Source organism: Ceratotherium simum, chromosome 33, assembly GCF_057802395.1.
Source record: "Ceratotherium simum simum isolate JZ-2026a chromosome 33, ASM5780239v1, whole genome shotgun sequence".
Taxonomy (NCBI): Eukaryota; Metazoa; Chordata; class Mammalia; order Perissodactyla; family Rhinocerotidae; genus Ceratotherium; species Ceratotherium simum.
The window spans coordinates 28540277-28565141 of record NC_141932.1 but is presented as its reverse complement, the minus strand read 5'-3'; the positions used below and the strand labels follow the sequence as shown (position 1 = coordinate 28565141).

Sequence of the window (24865 nt, the reverse complement as noted above, 5' to 3'; positions counted from 1 at the left end):
AATGCGCCCATTTCTTAGCTACTCTTAGAGGCAAAATGAGCTATCCTTGCTTTAAGCCAGAGTCCCACAGCCTCTCCACCACCAAGGCCCCAGCTGCACGAGATCTCAGACACCAGGCTCTGCCGAACCTCATGGACAGAGCTACTCCACTCCCTCATGTCGGGTGGTGTGGATGAAGCAGGCTGGGTGGGCACACGGGACCTGCCCTGCCTGGTATGGGGTGGCCCAGGATGAGGAGAAGCCTGCTCTGAACTCCAAGGAATTGTCCACCCAACTCAGCTCACTGAGGTGCGGCTGACCAGGTGCAGGATTCACGGGCTGCCTTCCTGGGGGTGCACCGAACAGAGGGGGGCTTCCTGACTCCTTTGGTGGCAGGCTGTGTGTGGCCTGTCTCCAACAGCCAAGGAAGTGCTGCTAGGAAACCAGCCTCACAACATGAGGTAAAGGGCGGGTTTCGCCATACCCGGACCTGGGGTCTCAGCAGGCCCTTCTAGAACGATCCAAGCCACAGCCTCGTTCCTCTAGGCAGTCGATGAAGTGAGGCTGTGTCTGCCTTGGAGGCTGCAAGGCACTGCCCATGATAGTGACTAGGCCCATGGAGAAGGGCCCATCACATCCGTTCTTACCTGGGGGCTGGGGTCTCAGAGGCTGCCTGGACCCAGACCTGGCCCAAATGCCCCAAACAAAACTCCAGCACCTTCGTGGGGGTAGGTAAGCTGACGGTGGTCTCACTGATGCCCAGGCTGAGACCAGACTAGGGCAGACCACTCCCAGGTGACTGGACGCTGTACATCTCCAGAAACTCCAGGAAGGAAGGAACTAAGGGCCTCTTGGTGACATCCATCACCAATGCAACCTGGATCCTCTGCACACCCTGAGGGGTGTGTCCAGAGCCATACAGGGCCACATCTGACCACCATACCCAGCACGCTGGGAGAGCCCTGGACCCAGAGTGAGAGGAGGGCGATGCGGGCCAGGTATCTGAGACGGTCCTTCAGTGTCACAGTGCGCCAGGAGGGACAGGCAGATGGAAGAATCAGGCGCTCAGCTGAGAAGCTCGGCGGCCTCCCAGAGCGGGCAGTGCAGCCCCTGCAGACGCGACAGAGAAGCCACCCCGGATCAGCTGAGGGTGGTGGAGTGAAGGGTGAGCTCAGCGGTCAACTGCGCAGCGCGAGGCCTGAGGGGAACAGAAAAAAGCCGCTGGTCTGCCCCACCGGCCTGCGCTTTCTGCAGCCACAGTCACCACGGGCTGGGAGGGTTGTGGGGTTTCCTATAAAGTCTCCCACCCTCCAACTATCCTCACTGGAGTGAAGTTTCCTAATCCTCAAAAAGCGGGGGGAAACTGGCTTTGTTTGACAAGAGCACAGCAAGCGTTTTACAACCTGCTCCTGGGGTGGGTAAATTGAAAGACCAACCACCCGACCCAGCACCCCACGGCTCGGATGGAATCTGTCTGTGTGTGTGGTATGTGAGTGGTGTGTGGTAGTGGGGCATGTGTATCTATGCGTAGTGTGTGTGTATGGTGTGTGTGTGTGGTATGGTATGAGTGGTGGAGTGTGTCTGTGGAGTGTGTGTATGTGTATAGTGTGTGGTGGAGGTTGTGTGTGTGTGTGGTGGGGGGGGTGGCAGGGTGTGTGTGCGGTTGCAAGGAGGAGACCCCCTCCCTCCAGCCCTGGGGAGAAGACCCACCCCCAATCTGGACCCAGGGGGCACACTGAACACACAGAATGGTGACTCACTCCATCTGGCCACAGGGCAGGAAAAAACAACAAGACTGAGCACAGAGTGGCACAGCTGGGCAAGTTCTCCACTAACAAAGGACTGAAAGGCAACAGGAGACGAGTACTGTGAGCCGCTGCTTGCAACAGAAGAGCACAGAAAAACCCAGGCTTGTCAGGGTCTCAGGACAGGGTCGGGGGTATTTACCACGAAGGACCCCAGCCAGGGGAGGAGGACAGCGCCATGCTGTCCCTGGCAGACCTCACAGACCCTCTGCCTTTCAAATGACTCCCACAACTCCCACGGAAGCTGCCATGAAAGGGCCCAAAATGTCCCCTTCACAGCTTGAGGAGAAAGAGAGCATAATTTCAATTACGGTCCCAGGCTGTCAGAAACATCAAGTTATTAATCTCCTTGTGGCAAATGTGAACCGGGACCTGCTTACACAGCCAATTGAGCATGCTCTAAATTAGTGTTCTCAGGTAATTGATTCGGCTGCCAGCCCCACGCCAGCCAGCTACAAGCTGGTTACGCCACTAACATTAAATAATACAAGGTGGTAAAATGGATCGCCTGATTGGGCCTGCAGTCAGAGGCTGTTAGCACCCGATTTACCCAAACATTAATGTCTTATTGGTTTAACACAATTTACTACACCTCAATTGTGGAAAATGATTTTCATTTCCTCTGCACCCCCCTCACAGGCACAGCACAGAGGAGGAGGTGTCTTAATAAATGCCATCAGCTCACTTTCTTTTTTTCAACATGCCCTCGAGATTTCATAACAGACCTTTGATAATAAAACAACAAAAAAAGATGAGGCTTACAATTAGGTCTCCCGGCCAGCATCTCTGGCGTCTGAGCATCATTGTCTTGGCGGCGTGCCCTCCTTCAAGAAAATCAGCCCCGTCTCCTGCCCACTCCCTACCCCGCCCTGCCTCCAGTCCTGACTTGCAGGAGTCCCTGCCCTTCCTGCCCTGCATGCCTCTGCGAGGCTGGGGCGGGCCATGCTCCCAGCAGAACGTCTGGCAGGTTCCAAGGATGCTCTTCTAGCCCAGTGGGTTGGCGGCCTACCTGCGTATCTGGCTGCCCTGGACCTTCTGGGCATCAGTGTGGCCTGTGTTAAAAACTCCACGCCCTGTGGGGAACTACCACCTGCTTTAGACGAGCTTTTATATTCCCCACCTAGTTAAGAAGAGGATGCTCAAGTTCACAGTGGCATAGGAGACAGCAGAAAAATAGCTCAGGACATTCCCTTCTCTCTCCTGTGCATTTATGTAACCCACCCACACCTATTTCCTGACGCCAATTACGGGGTAGACACTGGATAAACGAGACGGGGCCTCCAAGAAGCCTCCAGGCTCACGAGGACACAGACCACAAAACTGTGTCCCCGAGCTCCCTAGGGAGGCAGCAAGAGGCAGAGAGACGTCGGCCCACCTCACTGCTGCAGATGCCCCCAGGGGCTCTGGCTGCTACTGGTAGTCGGGGTGCCCTCCTCAAATCTGGCCAGGGTCCCCCCCAAGATGCAACAATATCCCAGGACAACCATCTTCCCACCATCTTTGGGGTGGCAACACCCTCTGCCCTGAAAGGTCACCCCACCTACTGTCCTTCAGGAATAGACTTTGTCCCTTGTTCTCATCACCTCCGCCTTAGCTTTTCCCTGGAGCAGTCCCCAACCCCATCTCCAACTCAGAAAACCCCTGCCCTTGCTCTCAGGGACCCACAGATCAGACGGTCCCCTGCTGGGCTGAGGCCTGGGAGGGCAGGCACTGTGTCCCCTCCCCAGGCACAGCTCCCCTGGCCAGCCACAGGGTGGGTGTGCACACTTGGCACAGCGAGCTGAGTTGATGCCACTTAGCATCCTCAGGGTGGCCGCTTCTGGCCGAAAGCTTCAGGCTCGTCTCTCCAAGAGCCGCCCTGATCCACAGAGGAGGCAGCAGGGAGGCCAACGCGGGGAAGGGGGTGTAGGGGACGTGAACGGTCTGAAGACAAAGGTGAGATCTCAGAGCTCAGCCAACAAAGAGACCCTCCTTCAGACAACAGCCAACGCAGTGTGGAGACTTCGGATCCAAATGTGAGCAAACCAACTCAAATACGGTGGTTTCAGCTGATATGCACTAGACATTGATGATACCAAGGAATTATTGTTAATTTGCTTAGATGTGCTAATGACACGGTGCTCACGCAAAGGAAAAATTATCCCTATTAACTGAGCACCTACTGATTACTTACAGGTGAAATGATGTGATGCCTGTGATTGGTTTTAAATACCCCAATGAACAAAACTAAACAGAAAACCCCGATGGGGACTTCGAGGTTCACTATACTATCCCCTTTTGTTTTCTTTTGGATATTTGAAATTTCCCATTAAAAGGAAAAAAAAAAGACCTCCATTGCCTGGGGTTGGGGGTAAGGAGCCAGGGTAAGCATTCTGAGGGCCCCGGCCCCCGACCCCGAGCTCACACAGGCCCGTGCAGACTGCAGCAGAGTCGGGCTCTGGGACACACGGCTGGAGGCAGTTCAAGGCCCTCCCAGGAGCCACCTTGGGAGTTGGACTCCCTGCAGCTCGGGGCACCAGGCAGCCAGCATGCAGCAGACGGATGGGCTCCACGCTGGGGCAAGCTGGTCCTGCTCCAATTTCTGGGTTATTTTTATTTGAGGCATCAGCCGTGGGTCACTATGGGCCACGTCAGTTGGAAACAGATTTCTGGGGCAGTGCCTATCCGACGGACCACTGCCTGGCCCACCTCCCCGGTAGCCCCGCAGAACTCTTCCTGTCCCAGATCTTCAGGGGGTGAGCAGGGACCCTGGGAATACCAGAGCAGACACTGCATTGCAGCAGGAGACCACGTGGAGGCAGAAGCTGGGCCGCCTCCGCATGCCCGTCCCCATCTTCCTCAGCATGACAGGGCTGAGTCTTTGAGGCAGCACTTGTTCCAGGCCCCCTCCCGGGCGCCAGAGCAGCAAGGGCCTCGTTCACCTCTCATGGCCCAGGATAAGAGGAGAGAAACACAGAGGCTCCCTGCTCAGGACTCCTTTCAGGTTCGACTCTGACCAAGCCACGTGATGGTGAACACAAACGCCCACACTGCCCGCTGCTGACTCCGTCGGCACCCTGCCCGCACCCCGCACTGACACAGCGGGCAGGCCAGAAAGGCTGGGAGGGGGACGTGGAGCCAGAGCAGGCCCTGAGGCAGCCGGCGTAACCTGGGCCCTGCAACGGGGGGAAGGGGCAGCAGCACCAAGCTCTTACAGGGCCAGGTAGGAAAGGGCAGCCAGGAGGGGGGAGGTAAAAGGTGAAACTCCTTCTGTACTCACACTTCTGACACCAAAATGTGGGTTTTCCACACCAAACAGTTCTCCAGTTCTCTGAAGACACCAACTGGGTGTCCTACATTTTAATTCTGACACTAACTGCCAGAGTTGGTGAGACCCCACAGGTTAAGGGCTCAGTCCCACAACACTGTCCCCACTCCAGACACCAATCACAAGTCCGGGCCTCCCGTACTTCTGACTGATTGGCTATAAATCAGGGGTTCCCACGATGCCCCCTTGGGTTTGATAATTTGCTAGAATAGCTCACGGAACTCGGGAAAGCACTTTACTTACTATTACCACTTTATTATAAAGGATACAGCTCAGGAAGAGCCAGATAAGGAGAAGCACAGGGCAAGGTATGAGGCAAGGGGTGCAGAACTTCCATGCCCTCTCCAGGCGTGCCACCCTCCCAGCACCTCAAAGGGTTCACCAACCCAGAAGCTTCCATTACATAGGCAGGACTAACTGAATCACTGGTCAGACCTCAACCTCCAGCCCCTCCCTCTCACTGGAGGTCAGAGGGTAGAGCCGAAAGTTCCAACCCTCTAATCACTAGGTTGGTTCCTGGGCAACCAGTCCCCATCTTCTGAGAGTCACTTCATTAGAATAAACTCAGGTGTGGTTGAAAGGGGCTTATTACAAATAACAAAAGACGCTCTTCTCACCTCTATCCCTGAGGGAATTCCAAGGATTTTAGAAGCTCTATGACAGGAACTAGGGCAGAGATCAAATACAGATTTCTTATTATGTCACAGGGGGAGAAATGGCAGCCTCTTCAGTGTCCCCTCCCCAGGGGAGCTTCCAGGTGGTGCGGTCACCGGTGGGAGACCCTGGAATGGGGGCCTCCTGCCCCTAGACATGGGTGGAAGGCAGCCACTGGGGCAGTCTGGGTCTGACCCCAGGGCTTCCTCAAGCCATGGGCAGCAGCATGCTGAACCCTGGGTCCTGGAGCAGGGCTGAGGAACTGGCCAGGCCACACTGATCATGCTGGGGAAGCACTCCAGGGGGCACTGGCTCCCTGCAGGCCTAACTGGAGCTCTCCAGAACGCTTTATGAGCCACTTAACCATCCCGAGACCCAGTTGTCCAAGCACAGCAGACATAATGGCAGTGTTTACACATAAAAATGGCAAGCTGTTTTACTAGCAGCTTTCAGAGTCACAATAGCAGCTACTCGGTAAAGTTTCCTGCAAATTGCAGAAACAAAGTCCGAAAGTGGAATGATGGGGCAGTAAACCATGTGGAAAAGTAATCAAAGACCATTACCATCAAACACTCTGCCAAGAGCCAGGGAGGGGGCCACAGTCAGAGGAAAAACCTCTTTGCCTGCAATGCTGAAGCCTCGCTCGTAATCCCCGCTCAGTCTGCACGTGTCGCCACGGAGCTTCATCTGTTACTTGCTCAGGGAACATAAATTACTGGGTTTCACATTTTAACCTTTACCCAGAGAAACACAGCAGCTTACCTTTCCATCTCATATTCTTTCATTCCCACTTTTACAGCCTTCATTACCTGGAGGACGGATATTAAGCAAAGACATTTGTATTAAGCAGATAAGTAACAGTGCCTTATAAATAATGTATGGCACTTTTTCAAAAGAATCCTTTCTTTAAAAAAAAATAATCATATGTGCACACAGTGGTGCAGAAATGTGACAAATTAGAACTTTTTTAAAGCTCCAAAAGCCACACGGTTTATTTAAACCACTCTGGAGCACTTCCACTTAGAGGCTGATCAACACCCAGCACAGAGCTGCCGCCCAGGTGGCGGCAGGCGGAGGGCAATAAAGACCTAACGAAGATGCATTTAGTGGACACTTAATGCTCGGAAGGCTATGACAACTGTCACTAAAAGGTTTCCTTTAACTTTCATAAAACACAGAGAAAATGAACTCATACGAGAGAGTCTGTTGCCCACAAATGACCCTTGTCTGTCTCCTATCACAAAGCTGTGACTGTCACTAAGCAAGCTCCTGGTGACCTCAGACACCCCGAACGTCCTTCAGGAAAGACAGAAGCTTATTTGCTCTGGCTCCTCAGATAAAGTGGGACAGTCTGGGGAAGATCTACGTGAGGACGTTCTCAGAAAACGGATGACAGCATCAAATGTGCTTGAATCACGGTTAAGGACCAAACATTCTTTACAAGGAGCTGGGACTGCCGGAAGGCCAGGAAAGAGAGCCCTTCCTCCTGGAAGTGGTGACTTCTTTCTGGGAAATTCCCTTAAGGTGAGGACTTGGGGCAGAGCCTCTGCTGTCCATGCCCTGCCCCCACTGGGGAACAGAAAAGAGCCATCACCTTGTCTCCGGGCTGAAGTGACACTTCCTGCCTACTGGAGTGACACTGGGGACTAGTGCCGCCCTGAGACCGTCCACCTCGATCCTGCTCTCTTGCCCCACACGGAGCAATGCTGCTTGCCTGACCCAGCCAGAACAGCGCATCCAACGTGCCAGAGCCCAGCGTACCTCCTGGTGGGCCTCGCTGGAGACTCGATTGGTGTAGCGCAGAACCTCCAACTCCATGTCCGTCTTAAAGACCCGGCTGCAGAGACAGAAAAACAAAGCAGCGAGTCAGTGACTTCTGGCAGGGGCTGGCTGGACCCCTCCAGGGAGACCTCGGGGCCCACCACACCCTGCCCAGCCTGGGAAGTAGCACAGGGCCAGGTCGGGCCCAGCCAGGTGCAGATGGGCTGCCTGGGCGTGGGGGTGGTGGCAGGTGGGCCACTGAGCCCCGGGAGTGACAAGCTGCACTCAGCACACCCGTCCTGACCCAACGCAGCCTCAGGTGGGCAGCTATTTCCACTTACAAGATCTGGAAGCCACTCTGGGTGGCGCAAGAAGTCCAGATTCTGCAGCCAGACACTCCTTGCCTCACTGAGACTGTTTCCTCATCCATAAATGGGGATTAAAATCTACACAGTGAGGCTGTTGGACCTGAATCTTAAGTGTGCTGACTCCCAGGGCTCTGCCCAGGTGGCTGAAGAGGGCCCCCATTTCCCCCTGACCCCCACCCACCTGCCCAGGGGCAGCCCAGGAACACCATGTGACTCAGGCCCCTGCCTGAGACGGGGTGGAGGGTGGGAGCGGGAGTAGGGAGGTGTGGCCCCTTCCAGCTGTGGGTGCAGGTATGAATGTGGGAACAGGCCGTCTGCAGAGAAGCAGGAGACCAGGAGCACACAGGGGAGACACAGCAGTGAGAGAGCGGGGCTACGTGGGGCAGGCAGGCACAGCCAAGAGACTGCTTCCTTTCCAGACTCAGCTGGGCCTCCTGCAACTGGACTCCAGGGGGTGCCTGGGGTCCTCACAGTGAACTCATGTCAATTTGCCCAAATTTGGTTAGGTTTCTCCTCTTTGTAATCAATCTCGTCCCCAAGTAAGACTCACCTAGAGAAGCTAAACAGATATTTGTTTTCTACCTCCACCATTTTAAATAAGCAACTCCGGGTCACGAGTTTTTACGGGGCAGCCAGGCCCAGTCATTAAGAGCGCCGAGTCCTCAGTGCATCCCTCACGGCCAGCTCTGCTCCCTATATGGGAGGGGATCCCCTTCACCAAAGCACCCACATGGCTCTCTCTCCTCTCACACTGCGAACACACTCAAGCACCCTTGAGATCAGCAGAGCCGAATGTCTGAGGATGGCAGACCAGCGCCTGCCCCTCTGCCCACAGTGTGCCTCTCGTCTAGTCACCGTCCGTCCTCTGAAGCCTGACCACCCTGAGCTGGCCTCAGCCAAGACGGGCTAAGGATGGACCTCCATCAGAGGCAGCGAACCCTCGGGGACTTCACAGAAGCAGCCCGAGCGAGCTACTGACTCACCCCATCTCCATGGTGCCACCTGGCTAGGACCGCCAGCCACCTGTCATCAGGAAGGGAAGAGGGCATTCTGCAGTACAGTGACACCCTCCTAAGAATGTAAAACCTTCTGGGGAACGTGGAAAAGACAAACCCCAAGCCCCGTGAGCTTTTTCCAAGTGAATATCCTTTGTTTCTTAAGGAGGCAGACCCTGAAGCCTAATAGCTTGCTCTTTACCATCATAAGGGTGCCTCCGATTCCACATCGGGGCACTGGGAGCAGTCCCACCTGGGGAACAGAGGGCTAGGGTCAGAGCCATGGGTGGGACTCAGATGAGCAGCTCAGGCTCCTGAGGTCCAAATCCACTCAGGGTAGCCTAGCAGCCCCTGGCACTTCGTCTCCACAGGCACCCTGCTCGGCACCAGCCCGAGGAACTGGTAAGCAGGGAGCAGACCTCTCTGTTCTCGAATGCAGCAATGACCAGAGTGACAACCCAGGTGGTAACCAGGCCTGCACCCACTCCCAGCCCTCTGCCTCTCTATCCAGCTTAGATCCCCGGGCCAGCCCTCTAGCCACCACTCTTGCCAACATTTTAGACCCCTAGGCCCTGTGGCCATCCATCCACACGGGCTTGGCCAAACTCCCACGAGGAACAAACCAGAGCGCGTCTGCTGCGTGCCTGCTCCTGGGCCCTGAGGGCTACGGGGAAATCCCAAGGCCGGGTGGCTGGCATAGCAGGCTCCTAGTCTCCAGCCTCACCCGGCCTCTGCAGGACCCCAGTTCTGCCATGAAATGCAGAGGGGCATGCATGGGGCTACTCTCAGCTTTCTCCACCTTCCCAATACCTCTTAGCACACCACCACCCTCTTTCTCAGTAGATGAATGAACTCATCTCCTACTTGAGGGAAAACACAGAAGCCAGCAGGTGGGTGCACTCCCCCCTCTTCTCCAAACTCCCAAGCCTTCCCTCTCCCCTCATCCTCTCCTCCCCTTACAAGGAAACCGGTGCCCTCTTACCGATGAGGCTCAGCCCCCAACACTCACACACCTGGGCTCAGATCCCAGCCCCAACCTCCTCCACCCACCTGCCCCTCTTACTGAAAGCTCCATGAGCACAGACTTACCTCCTCCTCCTCCAGCCAAGCTTTATCCCCCACAACCCCACACATTTCTGGAAAGGAAATCCTAACAGTCCTCGCCTCCAGAAGAAGAGCAGCTTTTACGTTCTACCTCAAACCTCTTCTCCATCTCTTCACCTCCCCTCTCCCTTCTCCCTTCAGCCCCCACCACTCTGCCAGCCGCCCTCTCACCAATACGTGGGACGATGATGACCCCAGGCTGCCAAATCCAGAGGCATTCCATGACCTCTCAGGGGAAGAGGCACAGTGACCCCTGTCTCCTCTGGCATGCGCTCGCTCAGCTGCTCCCCCTCCTCCCCTCCCTGACAAGCCCTCCCCTCCCTGCCCGTCAGCTTTACTCTGCACCTGCTCCCAACACCCCCGTCTCTGGCACAGGCCTCCCAGCTGCACTTCTACTTGCAGGTCTCCCAGGCACTTCGAACTCAGTGTGGCAGAAACTCCCACCCACTCACGTGCCCCACCTCAAACCACAGCTCTGCCATCGCCCTGCTGCTTACAGAGACCTGGGCATCCTCCTGGACACCTCTCTCTCGTCCGTCCATCGCTCCCACATCCAACTGGTCACCAAGGGCTGCAATTCCGCCCCACAACCTCTCTCAGACCTTTCGTCTTTCTCCATCCAGACCCCACTCCCTCCAGCCTGGACAACCTCTTCTGGCCTCCAGACCCCAGCTCCGTCTGCTCCCTGACAGCAGCTGGGGATCTTCAGGAAATGCAAAGCTGATCGTGCTTTCCCTTGCTTAAAGCCTTCCACTGGCCTCTAGATGTCCTCAGGATGAAGTGAAAAGTCTGCTCCGTGACTCACCCCACCTGGCCCATCTCCACCACCCACCCCCACTCACCCCCACAGCCGACTCCTCTGCCTGGAACTGGCTCCTGCCCTTTCATCCTTGCTCCCACCTGAAATGCACCTTTCTCGGGGCGGGGGCGGGGGGGGCTCCCTCTATCCCCCCAGCAGGCTAAGTCCCCTCTCCACGTTCCTTGGGCAGTCTATGGGAGTCCTCAGTAAACTCTCACACTTGTCATTCCTTTTCATTTATGTCTCCTCCTAAAAGCCCATAGCCCTGGAGGGCAGGGTTCCTCAGCCAGAGAGTGCCCAGCCCAAAGCAGACACACAGTAAGCACGGGTTAGAAATAGTATCTGGGCACTGTACCAAAGCTGGAAAACACCTTACTTCCAACAAGGAGAGATAACGGCTCATCTCAAAAAGGGAAGAAGGCCTCCTCCACTCCACCCCAGGGGAGTTCACCAGGTCAGCGTGGGACGCAGCTCAGCCCGGCCTCCCCAGGCCTCAGCACCCAGACTCCCACTGTCTCGCCCCCAGCCACACAGGCAGCCCCAGGATCTGAACCCCAGGAGCCCGCCGCACAGGCTCTCCACTTGGCCTCCTCCCTGTGGCTTGTGTACCCTCGTTCTGGAGATGAGCCGGGAAGAGCACGCCCTCAGCCCAAGGAGAAAGGAGACACAGAGCCCCAGCCACACTTTTCCCATCAGAGACGATAAGCATGTTCAGCCATCGAGGCCCAGAGTCCTGCTTTATTTTCTAATCTGACTTTGGAGAAGATGGAAAACGAGGCCTCCAGCTGGTTTACTTAGGACTTACTCTTTTAGTTATGTTAAAAAAAAAAAATCAAACTGAACCAGGGCAAATTATCCCAGAAAGGCAGTTCTCTGACAAAACCAGCCCGGCTGAGCACTGGCCTGGCTCAATTTAATCCAAGCTTTAAAGGCCCTAAAAGTAGACGTCTGCCTCGTGCCGTCTTACCCAATTATCCACAGGGTACGCTGGGCCTGAAGTCTCTCTTGCCCAGGTGCCAGGCAGCGTAGCCTGGCTTACTTATCTCCATGACACAAGCACCAGAACCTGTTTTTTAAGATTATTGCAGAAAATAATAAGACTTCCCAGCATTCTGCACAGTTTCTCTCCACCTTCAGGAAGAATTCACTGCTCTGAATCTGAGAAGGTTATTTCTATTACTTCTGAGCACAAAAAGGCAAGGAAAAGAGGATTCTGCCATGGTCCAGCCTCTGCAGGCCCAGCGGACCCTAGAGCGAGGGATGCTTAGTGCCACACTCAGCCCAGCCTTGTCTGGCCCAAGGATGTGTGGGGTGGTGGTTAGAAATACAATCTGTAAGATTTCTATCCCCAGGAGAGGATGAAGGCCACCTCCTCCATGAAGCATCAGAGGACCCAGGCCCGGGACAGGACAACATTGATGCCACTTAAGAAGTCTGGGCAGAAGGCAGCTCAGGCTCCTCACCCAGCAAGAGGGGGGGCCTGACGTGTGCCTGGGAGACTCAAGCCCCGAGCAGCCTCGCACAGGGTGCCCGGCTCATGGCCACGCCCGTGGGCATCACCACACCGAGGGGGCTGTTCATGTAGAAAGGCAGCACCACTGGCGGTGGAGGGGGTGGGGTGAAGGCTCCTCCTCTAGGCCCGGCCCAGAGTCCCCTGCTACAGGCTGGAAATGACAAAAACTGGCCTAGGCTGAGATTCATTTGTGCAATCTTCTTTTTTTTCCCCTTAAACAGTCACAGGTCACAAAACTGGCTCTGAGTTTTAAACCCAGAATTAAGACTTTAATTAACTGAGGTCTGAATGCTCCACTGATTAAAACAGTAGCAAGACAGGATGAAGTATTTCCAAGATCAGTCTCTAAGCGTCAAAATCCCACAGTGTTGAATAAAACCCATCTGAAGGGACAGGAATTCCACATCTCCTGGAGATGAATGTGCAGGGGATGGTTCTGTGGGAGCAGGCAAGCGAGATTCAAGACCACAGGACTCCCATGACCATACCCTCCACACCCTGAGACCTAGGGCTACAAGGATAAAAATCTGGGAATAACAGGAGGGACAGAAAAGAAAGAGCCAGATGAAATTATGCTTCCTCAGGAGGCTCAATCAGTAAGTGCTCTCAAAGACACCAGAGCCATGAGGAAAATGAGGGTTTAGCTCAGCTGTGAGGGACTGTGCCTGAGACCTGACTAGAGCCAGGCAGATGCCGGCCACGTGTAGGGAGGCCATGGAACCCGGACCTGGCCCTGCCTTCCCCTCTGCCCGATGCTCCCACATCCTGTCTCCTGCCTTCTGGTGCATGGCAGGTCAATTCTCACTCTGCCCTAGGACCCCACACTTTCCACTTGGCTTTCTCGTGAACTGAGGGTGAAATGCCAATTCATCAGCAGACAAAGACAGCAACCCTACTGGAATACTGTTCACATACACACCAAGAATCCAGGTCATCATCTACGTACCTTTTCTAATTTGGGACACATTGCCCAGGACGTAGGATCCTGATGCGCTTCTGCCCCTGAACCATCCACACCTCACCAGCTCCCGTGCACAGAAACTCGGGGAGCAGAAATAGATGTTACCCCACTGCCTGATTAATACACGCAGGACACCTTCGCTATGTGTAATTAACAGTTCTAAAACCGGCGCATGACTCAATTTAACACAGTCTCACTTAAAACCCAAGGAGGCGCACGGCAACTGCTGACAGGCTTGCTCTTCTGCGACGCTTCCAGAGGTACGTAGCTGAAACCCAAGGCCCCGAGCTATTAGACGGTACAAAAGTATCTCCTTTTATTCCTACCCTACCTTCAGATCAATTTAATCATTTACAGAACGGGAGAGCAGAACCACAGCCTAAATAACGTTAGTGTGACGCCTGCTCTTATCAAGCTTCAACTTTTGCCCTCCACATTCAAACTGCAGCACCCAGCACAAGAAGAGAAATTATCGGTTATGATCTCACGAGTGCGGGGAAGAGAGTGATTATGGAGGAATTTACAGGAAATCAGAAAGGCGCTGCTGGAGAGAATGGAAAACAATAAAGCAGTTGCAGAAAGGAAATGAATGACACCAAACCAAAATGAGAAAAGAGGCTTCCCCGCCGTGCTGCGAGAGGCTGCTCGTCACCTCCCAATCAGACAGGCTCCGGGAGAAATCCCAAGTCCCCACCCAGACGCTAACTGGGAGCTGGGGTGCATGTGGGGGGCAAGGGTGTGGTGCTGGAGGAAGCTGAGCTGCACAGCCCCTGGCACCTGCCCCACCACGCCCTGGCCTCACACAAGATCTGTTTAGGGGCTCCAGCACCCTGGCACGCCCAGCGGCCAGGAGTGAACTGAGAGAAGGCTGACACCCAGGCAGGCCCCCACCCTCCAGGGGACTCCTTGGAGCCACAAGCAGCAGCACAAAATCCTGAAACCATCAGTCTGGGCTCAGCTCCTGGCTTTTTCTTGGGCAAATCACCTCCTTGTGCCCCAGTTTCCTCATCTGTGGCATGGGGATAATCACCTACCTTATAACACAAATAAAATACTTCTTTAAATAAGGTGACATGTGTCAAGTGCTGAGTACACCACCTTGCACACAAGACGTCTCCAAAGGTGACGCCACAATTATTAAGATATGTTAGTGCTTATGCCCTCACTCAGTCCTTGAGCCGCCTGTAAAGGGGGACCACTTCTACTCTCCAGGTGAGAAAACTGAGGCTCAGTGCTATAGACCGAATATCTGTCTCCCTCTGAGATCAACACATTGAAATCTAACCCCCAAGGTGATGGTATTTGGAGGCGGGATCTTTGGGAGGTGGTGAGGCCATGAGCGTGGAGCCCTCAGGAACAGGATTAGTGCCCTTATGAAAGAGACCCCAGAGAGTGCCCTGAGAACACAGAGCGAAGAAATGAATTCCTGTTGTTGCTGAGCCACCCAGTCTGTGGTGATTGGTAGAAGTCTGGAGACAGAGGTTGGTAGAAGCATTCAAGACACAGGGGCCCAAAGTTGCATGGATGAGTCCTAACGTCACATCACAGAAAGCCGCCCCCTCCCATAAATGAGGGACCTGCCAGCCATTCCACCCAGACTCCTTCCTCCAGTGATTCGAGGAGGGCGAGGGTCATGGCTACCATGGATCTCACCGAGAATGGCTGCAGTGACCACAGAGGCCAGAGCCCACGCTATTAAAACACAACCCTGAGGCACAAAGGACAATGTGACATTTCTAAAATAGTTCTACTGCTACCAAATGCCAAATAAGTCCTTTCTGCTGCTCGCTTTAATAAAGTTGGGAAGTATTCTTATGAACACAGATCCACCTCAGGGCCTTGGAAATGTCACTAGAATTAGAGTGTGCTTGTTCCGAAGTGACGAACTAATGACTTATCCCCTAGGAGGTGATGGGGCGCATACCCAGCCACGTTCTCCAAAGCACCTGAACTGTAAGTGGCCAGGAGAGAATGTCACATGTGAGGCCTATGTGGACGTGGGCCTGTTCCTGAGCATGCAGCATTTATTCTTCTGCCAACTGGGAGCTACAGATGGGCTAGGCATTTGCTACTTCATAAAAACAAGAAGAGGCAGCTGTGAACTGGAAGGATACAGGCCCCCACCCTCACAGAGTGTGTGGCCGTGATGGGCACTGGGCCAGGCCTGCCAATAAAGCCAGGCTGGCCAGCCTGCCCGCCAGCTCTTCCCAGGGTCAGCACCGATGCCTGTCGACAGCCCTCAGATCTTCACCTCCAGCCCAGCCTCTCTCCAACTGGCACCTGCCTCAAACTCAACATACCCCAAATAAGCCCCTGATCTGCCACAGCACCTGCCCCTCCCAGCCATCCCCATCTTGGTGACACACCACTCAGCTGTTCAGGACGAAAATCCAGAGTCACCTTCAACTCCACCCTCCACTCAGCTGTCACAGCTGGCTGCTCCCAGGAGCATTTCCCTTGACTGCCGCTTACTCTCAACTCTGTCACACCACTGCCACCTGGACCCTGCAACAGCCTCCTAACTGGCAACCTGTTCCCACTCGTGCCCTACAACTGAGTCTCCAGTCTAAGGCCAAAATGGTTTTTAAAATGCAAACCTGATCCTACCATTCTCCTGCTTATATCCTTCAAAGGTTTCCCTTGGTTCCCATTTCTCCCAAGCTGACCCCATGCCAACCCTGCCCCTGCCCAGCCATCTCTCCCATTGCCCTCAGGTGCCACTTCCCCAGTGTGTGGCTCTAGGCTGGCTACACAAGGCCACCACCCTTTCTCTTGTCTCCGGCCTTTGAACAAGTGGTCCCTCACCCTGGATCATTCTCTCCTTCTCCCCCACTGTGCTTACCCCAACCTCACTAGACGACTCATACTCATCCTTCTGGTCACAGTGTTCCTAAGCTCCAAGCCTACATAAGCGAGATCTCCCAATGAGATGGTGAAACTTGACAAAATGGCCTTAGGGTCAGATGTGAGGAGTCTGCACACTTCCCGGTCAGGGGATGATGTGGCAAAGGTCCCGCTTCGCCTCTCTTCTACGTTCAGAACAAGTGCAGCCATGCAACAAATAAAAACCGTTTTGGTGCTATCAAAGGGCAACTCGATGGCTTAGGGAAAAACTGGTGGCCCATCCGAGTTGGAGGGCCACTTCTGGGGCCCACAGAGATGGTGCCCAACCTGAGAAGGTGTGTCCTGCTGCGACCTCACAGAAACCAGTTACACTGCAGGAAGGGGCTGCCCACATCAGCAAGGGAAGAAAGTAGGCAATGTGAGAACATGTGTAACAGGATGCCAACTAGTCAAGTCATATGCGTGACAAGAGGAAAACACGTTTACCCTTCTGGTAAGAGGATTATGTATGATGTTTATTTTTACTCTCTTCACTATCTACCTTAACTGAGCTATATCAGTTTGGCTTATTTATGGTAGGAGTTTTTAAAAGACTCCTAAATAACGGAAAAGATAAGAGAAATTTAATTGACATTCGAGTGACTCACGTCCTTTTGGAAAAACAGACCAACTGACAAACAAAAAACAAACAAAACAGAAGAGGCTGAGAGAAGAGGTTCTGGGACCAGCTTGTCTGAGGGGCTCTCTGAGATGAAGTGGGTGGGAACAGCAGGGTCTCTCACCATCCTGAGCTGAGCATAACAAACAGCCAAGGTGGCCACAGGCCATACTCACCACTCCACGATCTCAGGATGAAGAATGGTGTTGTTGACATTGAACCTATGGAGAGAAAACAAATCAAGCCCATTAGTTCAATGGTCTATCATCTCCCAGAAAGAAATATGTAATTCAAGACATACCAAGAGAGGGGCCTGACCAGAGAACGTACCAAACTTTAACTTCATGATGCCCTGGCCCATAGGAGGCCTGCTGCTCACTTCCTGCAGCAGACCCGGCAGTCTGAGCCATGTCCTCTAACTGTGGTCAGTTGGAGAACAAGCTGCTTAGCAGCAAAACCCCGTCCTCCAGCCTTGCTAGGCAGAGAGGACAGCCACTTCCGTGCAGTACAGCAACACATGCACAATGCTAGGCAGAGAGGACAGCCGCTTCCGTGCAGTACAGCAACACATGCACAATGCTAGGCAGAGAGGACAGCCGCTTCCGTGCAGTACAGCAACACATGCACAATGCTAGGCAGAGAGGACAGCCGCTTCCGTGCAGTACAGCAACACATGCACAATGCTAGGCAGAGAGGACAGCCGCTTCCGTGCAGTACAGCAACACATGCACAATGCTAGGCAGAGAGGACAGCCGCTTCCGTGCAGTACAGCAACACATGCACAATGCTAGGCAGAGAGGACAGCCGCTTCCGTGCAGTACAGCAACACATGCACAATGCTAGGCAGAGAGGACAGCCGCTTCCGTGCAGTACAGCAACACATGCACAATGCTAGGCAGAGAGGACAGCCGCTTCCGTGCAGTACAGCAACACATGCACAATGCTAGGCAGAGAGGACAGCCGCTTCCGTGCAGTACAGCAACACATGCACAATGCTAGGCAGAGAGGACAGCCGCTTCCGTGCAGTACAGCAACACATGCACAATGCTAGGCAGAGAGGACAGCCGCTTCCGTGCAGTACAGCAACACATGCACAATGCTAGGCAGAGAGGACAGCCGCTTCCGTGCAGTACAGCAACACATGCACAATGCTAGGCAGAGAGGACAGCCGCTTCCGTGCAGTACAGCAACACATGCACAATGGTAGGCCCAGAAGAAAGGAGAGAGAGAAAGGAGCAGAATATTTGAAAAAATAATGGCTGAAAACTTTGCCAATTTAATTAAAAACATTCATCTAGACATCTATAAAGCTCAATGAACTCTGAGTAGGATAAACTCAAAGAGAATTCACACCTAGACATATCACAATCAAACTGTCAAAAGATAAAGAGAAAATCTTGAAAGCAGCAAAAGATACTCATCACATACAAGGGATCCTCAGCAAGATTAATGGCTGATTTCTCATCAGAAGCTATAGAGGCTAGAAGGCAGTGGGATGACATAGTCAAAGTGCTAAAAGAAAAAAAATCTGTCAACCAAGATTCTATAGCCAGCAAAGCTATGCTTCAAAAATGAGAGAGAAATTAAAACAGCCCCAGATAAACAAAAACAGAGAATTCATCGCCAGAAGACCTATCCTATAACCCTACAATAAATACTAAAGGGAATCTTTCAGGCTGTAGTGAAAAGACACTAGAGAGTAACTCAAATCCACATGAAGGAAAAAAGAGCACTGGTAAAGGTAATTGCATGGGAAAATATAAAGACAGTGTAAATGTGGTTTTTGTCTGTAACTCCTTTTTTCTCCTATCTGACTTAAGGCAACTGCATAAAGCAATAATTGTAAATCTGTGCTGATAAGCAAAAAATGTATAAAGATACAATCTATATGCAATAACAGCACAAAGGAGCAGAGGAAATGAAGCTATATAGAAATCAAGTATTATTATTGAAATCAAGTTGATATTAATGCAAACTAGATTGTTATAAGTTTCAGAGGTCATTTGTTAATCTCCCAAGTAACCACTAAGAAAATAACTAAAAGAACACTGAAAATGAAATGAAAAAGGAATCAAAATTGCATACTACAAAAACAAAATCAATTAAATACAAAAGAAGGTAGTAATGGAGAAACTGAGGAACAAAACTAATATATGACATATAGAAAATAACAAAATGATAGAAGGAAGTCCTTCCTTATCAGTAATTACTGCGGATGTAAATGGATTAGATTCTCTAACTAAAAGGCAGAGATTGGCACAACGGATGAAAAAAAATATGAAAAACTAAAATGTGCTCTAAAAAGACACATTTTAGATTCAAGTCACAAATAAGTTGAAAGTGAAAAGACGGAGAAAGATATATTATGCAAACAGAAACCAAAAAGGAGCTGGGATAGCTCTCATAACATCAGACAAAATAAAACTTAACTTAAAAAGTTTTACTAAAGACAAAGAAGGACATTTTATATTGATAAAAGGGTCAATTCAGGATGAAGATATAACAATCACAAAAATATGCCCAAACAATAGAGCCCCAAGATATATAAATCAAAACCCAACAGAATTGAAGAGGAAAAGGACAATTCAACAATAGTTGGAGACTTCAATACTCCTTGCAGAAATAGAACTAGATGGAAAATCAACAAGCAAATAGAAGACCTGAATAACACTATAACTAACTAGACTTAACAGACATCTCTAGAATACTCCACCCAACAACAGCAGAATACCCATTTTCTCAAGTGCACATGGAACATTCTCCAAAATAGACCATATGTTAGGCCAAAAACAAGTTTCAATAAATTTAAAAGGACTATAATCTCACCAAGTATGTCCTCTGACCACACTGGAATGAAATTAAAAATCAACAACAAAAGGAAAAGAGGAAAATTCACAAATATATGGAAATTAAATAATGTACTCCTAAATTACCAATGGATCAATGAAGACATCACAAGGGAAACTAAATATACTTTGAGACAAATGGAAACAAAAACACAGCATGCCAAAACTTACAGGATGCAGCAAAAGCAGTGCTTATAGGGAAATTTATAGCTGAAAATTCCTATATTAAAAAAGAAGACAGTGGGCTGGCCCAGTGGCGCGGCGGTTAAGTGCGCGCGCTCCACTGTGGCAGCCTGGGGTTCACAGGTTCAGATCCTGGGCACGCACCGACGCACTGCTTGTTGAGCCATGCTGTGGTGGCGTCCCATATAAAGTAGAGGAAGATGGACACGGATGTTAGCCCAGGGCCAATCTTCCTCAAGAAAATAGGGGAGGATTGGCATCAGATGTTAACTCAGGGCTAGTCCTCCTCACAAAAAAAAAAAAAGAAGAAAGTTATCTCAAATCAATGACCTAGCTGTCCACTCTAAGAAGCTAGACAAAGAAAAGTAAATTAAATCCAAGGCAAGAAGAAGGAACAAAATAATAAAGATTAGAACAGAAAGAAATGAAATAGAGAAGAGAAACAATAGAGAAATCAACAAAATCAAAACTTGGTTGTTTGAAAAGATCAACAAAATCGACAAAGGTTTAGGTAGACTGACCAAGAAACAAAGAGAAGGCTCAAATCACTAAAATCAGCAATGAAAGAGGGACATTACTACTGACTTAACAGAAATAAAAACAACTAAAACGGAATATGATGAACAGTTATATGGCAACAAATTAGATAACCAAGACAAAATGGACAAATTCCTAAAGACATAAACTACCAAAACTGACACAAGAAATAAAAAACCTGAACAGAACTTTAACAAGTAAAGAGATTGAATTAGTAATCAAAAACTTCTCACAAAGAAAAGCCTGGGACCAAATGCCCTCACTAGCAAATTCTACCAAATGTTTAAAGAAGAATTAACATCAATCTTTCATAAACTCTCACAAAAGGCAGAAGAGGAAGGAACACTTTTCAACTCATTCTATGAGGTTGGTATTACCCTAATACCTAAACCAGACAAAGACATCACAAGAAAAGAAAACTGCAGACAAAAATCCCTTATGAACATTGACACTAAAAAATCTTCATCAAAATACTAGCAAACAGGGGTCGGCCTGGTGGTGTAGTGGTTAAGTTCACCTGCTTCGCTTTGGCAGCCTGGGGTTCGCAGGTTCAGATCCTGGTTGCAGATCTAACACTGCTTGTCAAGCCATGCTGTGGTGGTGTCCCATATACAAAGTAGAGGAAGACTGGCAGAGATGTTAGCTCAGGGCCAATCTTCTTCACCAAAAAAAAAAAATACTAGCAAATAGAATCCATCAACATATAAAAAGGATACACACCAAGACTAAGTGGGATTTATCCCAGGAATATAAGGTTACCTCAACATACAAAAATAATCAATGTAATACACCATATTAATAGAATATAGGACAAAACCACATAGATGTAGAAAAAGCATCTTATAAAATCCAACACCTTTTCACGATAAAAACACTCAGTGAACTAGGAGAAGGGAATCTCCTCAACCTGACGAAGGGTATCTACAGAAACCCACTGCTAACGTCATACTTGATGGCTAAAGGTTAAAAGCTTTCCCCTGAGATGAGGGAAAATCAAAGGACCACAGAATAGCCAAAACAATCTTGAAAAAGAGAAACAAAGTCGGAGGACTGACATCATCTGATTTAAAAACTTCCTATAAAGCTACAGTAATAAGACAGCGTGGTACTGGCATAAGGATAAACTGACAGTCCAAAAATAAACCCAACGTTTATGGTCAATTAACATTTTTATTGTGGTAAAATACACATAAAAAATTGCCATTTTAACCATTTTTAAGTGTACAGTTCAGTGGCATTAAGTACATTTACATTGTTGTGCAACCATCACCACCATCCACCTCCACACCTTTCTCAATATTCCATACTGAAACTCATACCCATTAAACAGTAACTCCCATTCCTCCCTCCTCTCAGCCACTAGTAACACTGTTCTATTTTATGTCTTAATGAATTTTAATATTTTAGGTACCACATATAAGTGGAATTATACAATATTTGTCCTTGGTCAACTGACTTTTGACAAAGCTGCCAAGAAAATGCAATAGGGGAAAAGACAGTCTTTCCAACAAATCTGTTGGAACAACTGGATATCTATATAGAAAAGAATGAAGTTGGGTCTCCACCTAACACCGTATACAAAAATTAACTCAAACTAGATGAAAGACCTAAATGTAAGAGCTAAAACTATAAAACTTTTAGAAGAAAATACGGGTGTAAATCTTTATGGCCTTGGAATAGGCAATGGTTTCTTAGATAATAACACCTAAAACACAAGCAACCAAAGAAAAATAGACTAGACTTCATCAAAATTAAAAACTCCTGTGTATCAAAGGACACTTCAAGTGAAAAGAACTCACAGAATGGAAGAAATTTTTGCCAATCATACAGGTCTAGTATCCACAATATATTAAAGAACTCTTACAACTCAACAATAAAAAGACAACCCAATTTAAAAATGGGCAAAGGATCTGAAAAAACATTTCTCCAAAGGAGATGCACAAATGGCAAATAAGCACAAGGAAAATGCTCAACGTCATTAGCCATCAGGAAAATGCACATAAAAACCACAATGTGGGCCAGTCCGGTGGCATAGTGGTTGGGTTAGCGTGCTCTGCTTCAGTAGCCCGGGGTTCGCAGGTTTGGACCCCGGGTGCGGACCTATGCACCACTTACCAGGCCATGCTGCAGCAGGTGTCCCATACATAAACTGGAGGAAGATGGGCACAGATGTTAGCTCAGGGCCAATCTCCCTCAGCATAAAGACGAGGATTGGCAACAGAGGTTAGCTCAGGGAACCACAATGTGATACTACATCATAGCCGCTTGGACAGCTACAATCAAAAGACAGATAAGGGAGCTCCTCTCTTACTTGCTAGATGGGATTTTGCCCGATTCATGAATTATTTAATAAAGCCAATTAGATCCTTAAAAAAAAAGATAACAGGTGTTGGCAAGGATGTGGAGAAACTGGAACTCCCATACTTTGCTGGTGGGAATGTAAACTAGTGCAGACACTTTGGAAAATAGTTTGACAGTTCCTCAAAAGTTTAAACACAGAGTTTCCATGTGACCCAGAAATTCCATTCCTAGGTATATACTCAAGGGAACTGAAAGCATATGTTCACACAAAAACACTGACATCAATGTCCATAGCCACATTATTCCCAATAGCTAAAAGGTGGAAGCAACCCAAGTGCCCGTCAACTGATGAACGGACAAATACACTGTGGCACATATCCATAGACTGGAATATTTTTCAGCCATAAAAACAAGTAAAGTACTGATTTATGCTACAACATGGATGACTTTTGAAAACATGTTAAGTGAACAAAGTCAGATACAAAAGGCCACATATTGCGTGATTCCATTTATATCAAATGCTAGAGTAGGCAAATCTAGAGAGACAGAAAGCAGATTAGTGGTGGCCAGGGGAATGGGGAGTGACTGCTGATGGGTACAGGGTTTCTTTTTGGGCGATGAAAATATTCTAAAATTGATGGTGATGATGATTACACAGATCTGTAAACGCACAAAAGCCATTTAACTGTACAGTTTAAGTGGGTCAATTGTAAGGTATGTGAATTATATCCCAATAAAGCTGTTTTTAAAAACTTACTGAATTACATACATAATGAATTTTATGTCTGTAAACTTTACTCCAATAAAGTTGATTTCTAAAAATTGACAGAATGGAAAGGAGAAATAGATAAATCCACAAGCATAGTTTGAGATTTTCACATACTTCTTCGGTGACAGAACAAGCCAAAAGAGAAATCAGGAAAGATGCAGAAGACATGAACGATACAATTAACCAACTTGACTTAACTGACATATACAGAACACTGCAGCCAACAACTGCAGAATCCATGCTCCCTTCAAGTACACATGAAACATTTATCATAATGATCATAGGCTGCAAGTTTCAACAAATTTCAAAGGGTTGAAATACAGAGAACATTCATTGTAATCACACTAGAATTAAACTAGAAATCAGTAACAGAAAGAAAACCATAAAATCCAAAATTGCTTGGAAATTAAGCAATAGATTTCTAAATATCCACTGTTAAAGAAGAAATAATGAAATTAGAAAAGAAAAACATGAAATTATCATCACTGGTGAAACGCAGCTAAAGCAACGCTTAGAAGAAAACTTATAGCTCTAAACGTATATACTAGAAAAGAACACTGAAAATCAATTATCTAAGCTTCCATCCTCAAAATGCCCCTTTCTTCTTTCTCAAGAAGCTAGGGAAAGAACAAATAAAACTTAAAGAAATTAGAAGGGAATGTAAAAGAGCAGAAATCAATGAAATAAAAAGCAAACATACAATAGAGAAAAATCTACAAAGCCAAAAGTTGTTCTTTGATCAGATGAACATAATTGAAAATGGGACCCTAGGAGACAAAAGGATCAGGCCAGGGCACATCCCTGATACTCTTGTGTCACCTGCGACCCAGAGCTCAGGCTATCAGTGAGACAGCTGGGGAAGCATGACATGGACCAGCACAAAGCACAGGCCTCAGCTGAGAGGCCTGGCAAGTCTTCAACCCTCTGGATTCTAAGCCCTGCTCCATCTCAGGTCAGGATATTACACACGGGGCATGAAGCTTGTGACCAACCAGGGATTCTCCACGGCCTCAGCACTGGCGTTGGAAAATACCTACCTCATGCACCCCCACTCCCGGCTGACGGAGGGACACGGACGGGAGAGAAGACAGAAGGTGGTATTAGCAAGCTGAGAGAACTCCAGATCTCCAAAGCTTTCAGGATTCCTAACTACACAAATAAGACTACTTAATTCAAAGTCAACTGAAATGTTGTAGAATCACAGCTCTACTTGTGAAAAATATCAAAGAGACCACAGCCAGCCAACGTGGTTCAGAGTGAAGAACCGAGCAGCAGATGACATAAATCAAGACGACAACACAGACTCTGTCTCCCATTCCGCCAAATGTCACTTTGACGTTAGGAAAGGCAATGGCCTAACTCCTCAACAGCCAAACACACCAGCAAAATTTCACTTTACAAAATGTACGGATGTATACACACATGCACCCACGCATCCCCGAGCAGCAAAGTGACCCAGCACACACACAGAGATGCAAACA

The 24865-nt window shown here is 49.5% G+C and overlaps 1 protein-coding gene across 9 annotated transcripts in view; it reads right to left on the bottom strand.

Annotated features, from left to right (window-relative positions):
- Nucleotides 1-24865, bottom strand: part of PEPD (peptidase D) — a 118045-nt gene that overhangs the window by 61322 nt on the left and 31858 nt on the right. For all 9 annotated transcript variants that reach the window (XR_015549518.1, XR_015549519.1, XM_087421831.1 and 6 more), the window contains exons 7-9: nucleotides 16925-16969; nucleotides 7507-7582; nucleotides 6508-6554 (exon numbers count right to left, since the gene is read on the bottom strand). Coding sequence is in view for 7 of the 9 variants with exons in the window: in XM_087421831.1 (XP_087277957.1) it covers nucleotides 6508-6554; nucleotides 7507-7582; nucleotides 16925-16969 (168 nt within the window). In the remaining 2 variants the exon portion in view is untranslated. The remainder of the gene's footprint in view (nucleotides 1-6507; nucleotides 6555-7506; nucleotides 7583-16924; nucleotides 16970-24865) is intronic.